Below are 11,405 nucleotides of genomic sequence, written 5' to 3' on the forward strand. Positions count from 1 at the left end.
ACACTTACATATAACATGTAGTGCTCATCACAAGTACTTTCTTGATATTTAAATGGACCTCTCAGATTCTCCTTGAGTCTTTTTTTTTATTACATTATGTTAGTCACCGTATAGTACATCATTTGTTTTCGAAGTAGTGTTCCATGGTTCATTGTTTGTGTTTAACACCCAGTGCTTCATATGTGCTGTCCTTAATACTCATCACCGAGTCTTCTTTAAAGTTTCCTTCTAAATGTTGTCACCTGGTTCCCAGATCTTTCACCACTGGCATTTTCAGTGCCCATGACTCTTCTGAGACTCACATGGAATGTACTAAAATTCCTTTCTTTTTCATTCATCTGTCCTAAACTGTTTTTATACAACTAGGTAGTGTCTATACACAATGATCTCTTATGTACTTTTCCTGTCCTCCCTCTTCAAGCAGACCACAGATGGTGGACCTAAGGAACGGAACAACAGTGGCAGAGTTTATCCTCGTGGGCTTTGAACAGAGCTCCTCTTCCACTCGGGCATTGCTCTTTGCACTCTTCCTAGCCCTCTACAGCCTTGCCATGGCCATGAATGGCCTCATCATCTTCATCACCTGGACAGACCCCAGGCTCAACAGCCCCATGTACTTCTTCCTTGGCCACCTGTCCTTCCTGGATGTCTGCTTCATCACCACCACCATCCCACAGATGCTGATCCACCTGGTGGTCAAGAACCACATTGTCTCCTTTGCCTCCTGCTTGACCCAGATGTATCTGGTTTTTGGTGTAGGTGTGGCCGAGTGCATCCTTTTAGCTTTTATGGCCTATGACCGTTATGTTGCCATCTGCCACCCACTCAGCTATGCTCAGATCATGAGCCGGCAGGTTTGTGTGAAGCTGGTGAGTACTGCCTGGTTCTTCGGGCTGATCAATGGCATTCTGCTTGATTATATGACATTTCGTGGTCCATTCTGTAGAGACAACCACATAGAAAACTTCTTCTGTGAGGCCCCCATAGTGATCGCTCTCTCTTGTGGAGACCCTCAGTTTAGTCTGAAGACAATCTTTGCTGATGCCATCGTGGTGCTGCTCAGCCCCATGGTGCTCATTGTCATCTCCTATGCACGCATCCTGGCCTCCATCCTTGGCAGAGCCTCCTCCTCAGGTCGTGGAAAGACCTTCTCTACTTGTGCCTCCCACCTGACTGTGGTCATCTTTTTCTACACCTCAGCCATGTTCTCTTATATGAACCCTCGCAGCACACATGGCCCTGACAAAGACAAGCCTTTCTCCCTCCTCTACACCATCATCACCCCGATGTGCAACCCCATCATCTATAGTTTTCGAAACAAGGAAATGAAGGGGGCCATGGTGAGGGCCCTTGGGAGGACCAGCCTGGCCTAAGCAGAATCTGTCTAGTGGGAAGCCTCCTGGAAGAGAAGCTCCCTCCCTGAGTCCTGACAACTGGGTAACATTCCCATGCTGAAAGGCTCTAAGAAAGAACATTCAAAGATTTCTTCCTACAGGCATCTAACCGAGAAGATCCTGATGATGTCTAATGTTCATCTGTCTGATTTACACCCAGTGTAGATTGATCCTTCCAAATTCCTCTTACTGAAACATGTTCATAATTGGAGGGACAAGCATAATGAAATGGAAAAGTTTATTCCAAAATTGGGGGATAAGTAGTAGACTCCTCAAGAGAAGAAAGTAATACAATGACCAGTCCATTCTTTGGAGCATTTCTTTCCAGGGTAAAGGCAAATAGCAGGAACTTCATCTTAAGGAAAAGATCATACTGAAAGCTATAAGGGAAACAAAGGGATGTACAGAAGTTAGGGGAAAGGCAGTAGGTGAGAGAAATATGCTAAGAGCTGTGTGACATTATCCCTATATGATGGCATCAAAATTATCCAAGAAGTTCCCAGAAAAAGTAAGAATGGCGGAAGAGGACTGTATTACTCCTCAAAGGAAACAAGAGGAGGAGGTCTATGCCAGATGCATGTGAATTATTAATGGGGAAGTGGGAAGGCAGAAGCAAGATCAGGAAATCTGAGGAGAGCACCCACTTCCTCAAACGATGAACTGGGAGTGGTAGCTATAGAACAAAATCTCCTGGAGTCAGGGAAGCTTCCCATGACATCTGCATTTTATAAGAATATTAAAAAGAGCACTTTAACTTATTTGTGCATTTGTCTGCTTCCACTAGAAGATTTTGTCACTGGCCTGGATGCAGGTTTTACAATTTAAATGTTTCCCTTTCTTCATGAAGATTCCTCCCTATGTCTTGTTTTATTTATAATGCACTACATTTCCTGAGACACTGTTCACATCCTTCTTTCTCCCCTACCCCAGTCAGTTACCTAATGTCTTAGCTCAGGGATTCTCAGCAGGGATGATTCTCTCCCCCAGGAGATATTTGGCAATATCTGAAGACATTTTCTAATTGTCACAAAAGAAGGAGGGTATGTGCTACTGACACCTAATAGGTAGAGGATAGGGGTGCTGCAAACATCCTACAATTCACAGAACAGCACCCACAGTAAAGAATTATGCAGCTGAAGGAATCATTAGTGCTGAGCTTGAATAACCCTGGTAAGGAGATAAAGTATTAAAAGAGCAGAATGAGGCAGATGATGAGAGGTATTGATATGGGAAAAGAAGAGGCAGTAGGGAAACCAAGAATTTATGATTCAGAATTCTATCTACAAAGACATTTCTGGTTTACTGTGAGCAAGCTTTCTGCTGGCACTGCCATGGCAACAATCTATGTAAGTACTTGTGATAAAACCTGCTCTAAAACCTGGGTGTTTGTCTCTATCTAAGCCTACTTCTACTCCAGGTTTCCCAAGTTATACCCAATCATGCCTTCCTGCCTGCCCACAAGCATGGACACCTACTTAAATTCTGCCCCTTTCATCTCTTACTTCAACCCAAACTTCACTCACCCAGCAGTCGTCTTTCCCTTGTTCCCATCAGCCTCACATTCCTGCTCAGCTAAATCCTAACATTCATCACCTTTGCTCATTTACAGTAGGACTCCTGCACATACCATTTAGTGCAACCCATGAAAACCTTGTGGGAATAATTATGGGAATACTTCCTACAATGTCAACATTTTTCTCATTGACTTTATCCATCTCCTCCTTTCTCCAGTGCTTGTATTTCCCCACCCATGTGTTCCATTTGTTTGAAAGGTCCACTCTACCTTCTATCTGAATAGAAGGTAGATAGATACTTTTTTTGCCTCTTTAGAATGAAATACACACATTTTCCCTCTGGTCTCTGTCCTCATAGACAGACCGTTGTTGGCTACCTCAGTGGGTTTTGTTGCCTCTACATACTGGTCGGGTTTAGCTAGTAAGAGTTACTTAGTAAGATAGAGGAAGGCAGGAGAAGAAGGCATAGGAATATTTATTCTCCTGCTTCATCTCTGATATCCCAGAGTTACTGTCAGGTGGCCTTCTACAGCTCCCTTCCCTGTCCCCATAGGTGGTACCTGCTCCCTGCTCTTGAGATCCCAGGATGATTCACCATCCCTTTTTGATTTCCCTTAATCCTTCCACATCCTGGTAAGCACCCTCATTAGTCCTATTTGGTGTGTCAACCATTTCCTTCCAGCACACTGACTGACCTAGTAACAGGTACCAGGTATATATTATTTTCAACACAAATTGAAAATGTCTCAAAATAGACAATATACTAGTTCATAAAGTAAATCTCAAAACATTTCAAAGATATGAAGTCACACAGACCAAGTTCTCTGACCATAATGAGGTTAAATGAGAAAGCAGTAACAAAACAATAACTAGAAGGAAACTCTTATGGTTGGAAATTAAGAAACATAATTGTAATTAATATACCTCCAAGGAATGAATATAAGACTACTCCAACATGGAAAGAGTAAAGAGCTTGGAAGTAAGAGGCTCGCACTCCCATCCTCACCAAGGAATAAGGGTAAACAAAGGGAAAATCAGCAACACTTCTTAGATCTATCACAGAATTGAAGTCACAGGGGAAACCACCACCCCCAAAACTGGGAGACAAGTGAACACAGAAAATCATAAGCTCTCTGGGAGTAGAATATGCAACTGGAGCCTGGTCAGATTACTTAAAGGGAAATTGACCAGTTATTAGAGACTGAGAATGGACTAACTTCAGAGATTAAAAACTCAGGGCTTACCCTCAGAGGAGCTCTCATAGTTTCATGAGTTTTACTTCCAGCAGCCCAACTCTGGTCATGATAACAATGAGGGAAAAAAAATCCCTTGTGCTTTAGCAGGGGGAAGGGACAAGCTAGCATCTGGAAATAAGCCCAGAGAACACTGTTTACCATCAAGGAAAATTATTTTGATGAGAATCTAACAAATCAGGGGAAGGATCCATGAAAGAACAACAACAACAAAAGACAAAAACAAAACAAACAGTAGTGCTGAGAGGGACCAGTGAAGGTTGTTAGAGCCCAAGGACACTGGCTCACTGTAAGACTGAGACCTAATCATAGAACTGTAGAATGCTTCCACTCGCCTCTACCTCACCACCACATCAATAAGGCTGTAGAATTTCAGGATCACAGCTGAAAGAGCTGTAACACTCAGACCCTATTTAAGAAGGAGTTTATAGAGAAACAAAAAAGACAACAAAGGAAACAAAAGCAAGGACAGGTGAGGAAATTTTGGCCTCTGACCCCACAACTACAGAAAACATTAAACACAGCCTAAAGCCTAACATAAAACCCCCTGCTGAAGGCTTATTTACCTCAGTTCCTTCTACCTGATACTTCATGTCAGGCCTTCAACACAAAAATTGATTGTGGTAATAATTACAAAAATTTGCAAGCCCCAAATTAGTAATGAAACTACTTACAATTTTGTGGGATGTACCTGGAGCAATACTTTCTTTTATTAGGAAAAAAAGAAGTGTTAAAAAGTAATAAACTAAGCTAACAACTCAATTCCAGAATAATAGATTATGCAAGGAACATAGAAGGAATAAAAATGCATATAATAGATTGATTCAAACAAATCCAGAGACTGATGAAATTGATAGAAGAAATTAATAACTTCACAGGTCTGTGACATGACTGATCAAAAATAAATGGACTTAAACAATACTAAGACTGAAAGGGGCCCATAACTACAGATGTTACAGAATGAATTATAAGAGGCTTCCTGTTTCTGATATTGATGGACCGTGTAATTTGGATCAGCTATGTCACTCAGAACAACAAAAGCTGGATAAAATATTTTAAACCATCCACTTGAAAGAACTAAAGCATTAAAAAGGCAGTGAAGAATTTGGGATCTAAGACCCAGGAACAGTCAATCTACATTTAAGTAGATCTAGGGAGGGCTGATAAGAGGATTAGTAAAGTGGGAGATATGTCACAAAGATGAAACAAAGAATAGATAGAGCAAATATACTATCTGAAGAGAAAATAGCCAAGATTTTTCCAAAACTTAAGAAGACACCAGCGCACAGATTACAGAGGCCCTAAGTATACCATAATATGTTACACACATAGGCACACCATTAGGACATCTGAAAATGAGGGACTCAGAGAAAAAAAAAAAAGCTGCCTGAAGAAAAGGACCGATTCCCTTCAAAAGAAGCACAATTAGATTGACAGCTGTCTTCTCAACAATGGAAGTCAAAATATAAAATTTATCTTGTGTAAAATTCCAGTGTAGCAGACTAGAGAGGAGCTGCAAGTCAAAGAAAGATAATGCTCCAGCTGGCCTGGAAGAGAGCATACATCCATATTGTAAACTGCCTGAGCATCCATGTGGCAAGCAATTACAGGCAGCCTCCAGGAGCTGACAGCAATGGCTGATTGATAGGCACCAAGGACATGAGTACCTCATTGGTACAACTGCAAAGAATATAGATCTTGCCAATAACCAGTGAGCTTGGGAGAGGACCCTGAGCCTCAGAAGAAAATCACAGCCTGGTTGACACCTTGCTTTCAGCCTGGTGAGACCCTGAGCAGAATGCCCAGCTAACCATACCCAGACTCCCGACCCAAGGAAATTGTAAGATAGTAAATTTGTATTACTTTGAGTCCCTGAATTTGTGGTAATTTGTTATACAGCAATAGACTACTAATATAAGCTTTTTAATTTCTAACATAATACCATGGAAAATTTATGACATCTGCTTAGATAAATAGGAAAAAAGTACTAGAAAAATATTATTTTCCACAATGACAAAAGAAGAAGGGAAAAATGAACACACTTGTAATCATAAAGATAAATCATTAGCTTAAGAATATTTCCATAAAATTGAAGATGACACAAAGAAATTGAAAGATGTTCCATGTTCTTGGGTTGGAAGAAAACACGTTAAAATGTCCATACTACCCAAAGCTATCTACATATTTAGTGCAATTCCTATCAAAATACCAACAGCATTTTTCACAGAATTAGAACAAAAAATCCTAAAAATTATATGTAACCACCAAGACCCCAAATAGCTAAAGCAATCTTGAAAAAGAAAAGCAAATCTGAAGGTATCACAATTTCAGATTTAAAGTTATATTACAAAGCTCTAGTAATCAAAACACACTGGTACCAACCAAAAAAATAGACACACAGATCAATGGAAGAGAATAGAAAACCTAGAAATGCTTTACTCATAATCATATGGGAAACTAATCTTAGACTAAAGCATGAAAGAATATCCAGTAGGAAAAAGACAGTATCTTCAACAGATGGTGTTGGGAAAACTGGAGAACTACATGCAAAAGAATGATCCTGGACCATTTTTTACACCATATGCAAAACTCAAAGTAGAATGAAGAGAGCACAGACAGTAATTTCTCTGACATCAGCTATAGCAACATTTTTTCCAGATATATCTCCCGAGGCCAGGAAATAAAGGCAAAAATAAAATATTAGTTTTCCATCAAAATAAAATTTCTGCACAGTGAAGGAAACAACTGACAAAACAAAATAAGAGGTGACCGACTGAACAAGAGATGAGATTTGCAAATGACATATCTGATAACAGGTTTAAAAACTGGTGCAGCAACTGTGGAAAACAGTATAGAGTTTCCTCAAAAAGTTAAAAGTAGAACTACCCTACAATCCAGTAATACTACCACTGGGTTCCTACCCCAGAAATACAAAAACATTATAGGGAGGATATAGGCAGGGATAATACATGTTTCTATCAGCATTATTTACAATAGCCAAATTATGGAAACATCCCAAGTGTCTATGGAGAGATGAATGGATAAAGAAGTTGTGGTATATATGTATATATGCAATGGAATATTATTCTGCCATAGAAAAGAATGAAATCCTCCCACTTGCAACAACATGATGGGAGCTAGAGAGTATAATGCTTAGTGAAATACATCGTCAGAGAAAGACAAATGTCATGCTTTCATTAAGGGTGGAATATAAGAAACAAAAAAAGAGCAAAGATTAAAAAAAATTAAAAAGGAGGCAGGCAAACCAAGAAACAGACTCTTAGCTGTAGAGAACAAACTGACACTTACCAGAGGGGAGGTGGATGGAGTGATGGGTAAAATAGGTGATGGGGATTAAGGAGTGCACTTGTCATGATGAACACTGTGTGATGTGTCACCATGTGGTACTAAATGGTACCATCACTCTATGGGACACCTGATTTACTATATGGTACACCTGAAACTAAAATAAAACTGTACATTGGACGCCTGGGTGGCTCAGTGGGTTGAGCCGCTGCCTTCGGCTCAGGTCATGATCTCAGGGTCCTGGGATCGAGTCCCGCATCGGGCTCTCTGCTCGGCGGGGAGCCTGCTTCCTCCTCTCTCTCTCTGCCTGCCTCTCTGCCTACTTGTGATTTCTCTCTGTCAAATAAATAAATAAAATCTTTAAAAATAAATAAATAAATAAAACTGTACATTAGCTATACTGAAATTTTAATTTTTTTATTTTATTTTATTTTTCCAGTGTTCCAAGAGTTATTGTTTATGCACCACACCCACTGCTCCATTCAATACGTGCCCTCCTTAATACCCACCACGAGGCTCATCCATCCCCCCCACCCCTCTCCTCTCCAAAACTCTCAGTTTGTGTCTTAGAGCCCACAGTCTCTCCATGGTTCCTCTCCCCATCTGATTTCCCCAATTCACTTTTCCTTTCCTTTTCCTAATATCCTCCCTGTTATTCCTTATGCTCCACAAATAAGTGAAACCATATGATAATTGACTGTCTCTGCTTGACTTATTTCACTCAGTATAATCTCCTCCAGTCCCATCCATGTTGATACAAAAGTTGAATTGAAATTAAAAAAAAAATTTCTAGATTTTGGATACTAATCCTTTATCAGATACATCATTTGCAAATATCTTCTCCCATTCCATAGGTTGTCTTTTAGCTTTGTTGATTGTTTCCTTCACTGTGCTGAGCTTTGTATCTTAATGAGGTCCCAATAGTTGATTTTTGCTGTTATAGTATACAGGTTCCTCAAAAAGGTAAAAATAGAACTAACCTAAGACCGACCAGTTTCACTACTAGGTATTTACCCAAAGATACAAAAATACTTATTTGAAGGAGCACATGCACCTCGATGTTTAAAGCAGCATTATCAACAGTAGCTGAACTATGAAAAGAGTACAAAGGTCCAATGAATGATGAATGGATAAAGAAGATGTGGTATATATATACATGTATGTATACATCTATGATGGAATAGTACTCAGCCATCAAAAAGAATGAAATCTTGCTATTTGCAATGACATGGATGGAGGTAGAGAGTATTATGCTATGTGAAACAGTCAGGTAAAGACAGATATTATATGATTTCAATTATATGTGGAATTTAAGAAAGAAAGGAGATGAACATAGGGAAAGGGGGAAAAAGAGAGAGGGAAGTGGACCATAAATGACTTAGCTAGCGAGAACAGAGGGTTGATGGAGGGAGATGGGTGGGGCATGGGCTAAAAGGGTGATGACTATGAAGGAGGGCACTTGTGATGAGCACTGGGTGTTACATGTAAGTGAGGAATTACTAAATTCCACACCGGAAACCAAATTTACCATTTATGTTAACTAGAATTGAAATAAACACTTGAAAAAAATTTCTATAATATTTCTATAAAGAACCAGACATAGGACACCTCAGCTTTTTAAGTGATAACTTCAATACCAAAACTTGATAGAAAAAATCAACTAATCTCACTCACTCTCAAACATAGTTGCAAAATTCTTAAAGAAAACTGTGCCTACAATGTATTAAAAATGTAATATCTTATGTCCTGAACAAAACTGAGTTTATTCCAGTAATTCAGAGTTGATAGCACATCAGAAAATGAGGGGCGCCTTGGTGGCTCAGCAGGTTAAGCTTCTGCCTTCAGCTCAGGTCATGATCTCAGGGTCCTGGGACAGAGCCCTGCTTCAGGCTCTCTGCTCAGCAGGAAGCCTGCTTCCCCTCCCTTCTGCCTGCCTCTCTGCCTACTTGAGATCTCTCTCTTTCTCTCTGTGAAATAAATAAGTAAAATCTCTCTTTAAAAATGAATTATGTAAATGACTACCCTAACAGACAAATGAAGAAAAACCATATGATCATCTCAGTAGATCAGGAAAGGCATCTGTTTTATTCAACATTTATACCTGTTTATAATTTTTTAAAAAGCAACACTTCTCAGCAGACCAGGAATAAAAGTGAACTTCCTTAAGCTATTAAAGTGATTATACTCCAAAACTCAATAGCAAATACCCTCCAAAACTGAAACATTAAAATTGCCTTCAGATCATAATTAAGCCTAAGTAACCATTATGCCTACTTTTAGTCAAGGTAGTATTTTATTTCATTTAAATTTTAGTTGGTAAATGTACAGTGCAATATTGGTTACTGATTTCTGGAGCATAATTCAGTGATTTGTCAATTACATACAACCCCAGTGCTCATCACAAGTGCCCCCCTTAATAGCCCATCCCCACCCCCCTCCTCCCTCCATCAACACTTAGCTTGTTCTCTATCATTAAGAGTCCCTTATGGTTTGTTACCCTCTCTCCTTTCTTCTTTTCCCCTTTCCGTATGTTCATCTGTTTTCTTTCCTAAATTCCACATATGAGTGAGATCACATGATATTGTCTTTCTCTGACTTATTTCATGTAACATGATACCACATCATTGCTGATGGCAAGATTTCATTTTTTGATGGCTGAGTAATATTCCATTGTGTATACATACTTAAGATTGTACTGAAGATCCTAGAAAATACAATAAACCGAGGGAAGTAGGTAATTGTTATAAGAACTGGAAATGAAAAAGCAAAACTGTCTTCATTTACAGATGACATGTGGTGGTCTTCATATAAAAACTGAAAGAATGTACAGATAATTTATTAAAATTCATAGGTTTTAACAAGGTTACTGGACAAAATCAATATGCAAAAGTGAATTGCAATCTATATACCTGCAAACATATTAGAAAATTGAAATTTTAAGATACCAGTTTAAATAGTATCCAAGATATAAAGTACATAGGAATAACCCTACTGAAAACAGTTAATTCTTCATGGAAAGATGCATATAAATTTATGGAATGTCACTAGAGAAAATAAATAAAAGGAAATATATAGAGACTTACCTCATGTAGCATCAATAGAGCCAACAACTCTGCCCTAATAGCTCTAGAAATTATATGACTTTGGACATCACTTGTTTTGACTTAGAAGTGACCCTTGAACAACGCAGGTCTGAACTGTGCAATGCCACTTACATGTGGACTTTTTAAAGTACAGTACTCTAAATGTATTTCCTCTTCCTAATGATTTTATATTTTTACATTTTATTTGTTTATTTGACAGATAGTGATCACAAGTAGGCAGAGAGGCAGGCAGAGAGAGAAGAGGAAGCAGGCTCCCTGCTGAGCAGAGAGCCCAACTCGGGGCTCGATCCCAGAACCCTGGGATCATGACCCGAGCTGAAGGCAGAGGCTTTAACCCACTGGGCCACCCAGGCGCCCCCCTAATGATTTTCTTAATAACATTTTCTTTCCTCTAGCTTGCTTTATTGTGCAAATACAATATATAATACATATAAAATACAAAATATTAATTGATTATTAATTGATTGTTTATGTGACCAGTAAGGCTTCTAGTCAACACTAGGCTATTAGTTTGGGGGGAGCTAAAGTTTTATGCAGATTTCTGACTGCACATGGGAGTGGTGACTCTAACCCCTCATTTGTCCCAGGGTCAACTATAATTACTTTTTCACCCAGATTTGGGGCTTGGATGAAAAACCCCATATTTGGATTGGAATTCAGTCATAAAATGTGGATGAGAGGTTATAGGGAAGTGAGGAGAGCAAGAACATTCCTTCTTAGCATATCAATTGAAGGTACAGAAATAGCTATTTTTTTTAAGATTTATTTATTTATTTATTTGACAGAGAGAAATCACAAGTAGATGGAGAGGCAGGCAGAGAGAGAGAGAGAGGG

The 11,405-nt window shown here is 39.2% G+C and overlaps 1 protein-coding gene across 1 annotated transcript; it reads left to right on the top strand.

Moving 5' to 3' along the window:
• Positions 1–431: 431 nt before the first annotated feature.
• On the top strand, positions 432–1,373 carry LOC131839771 (olfactory receptor 10AD1-like). The gene has a single exon (XM_059187498.1). The coding sequence runs from the start codon at positions 432–434 to the stop codon at positions 1,371–1,373; it is 942 nt and encodes a 313-aa protein (XP_059043481.1).
• The last annotated feature ends 10,032 nt before the right edge of the window (positions 1,374–11,405 follow it).

Source organism: Mustela lutreola, chromosome 8, assembly GCF_030435805.1.
Source record: "Mustela lutreola isolate mMusLut2 chromosome 8, mMusLut2.pri, whole genome shotgun sequence".
Classification (NCBI taxonomy): domain Eukaryota; kingdom Metazoa; phylum Chordata; class Mammalia; order Carnivora; family Mustelidae; genus Mustela; species Mustela lutreola.

Bases quoted from the DNA above. Each gene is read 5' to 3' on its own strand.
- LOC131839771 (XM_059187498.1), top strand. From the start codon at position 432: ATGGTGGACCTAAGGAACGGAACAACAGTGGCAGAGTTTATCCTCGTG.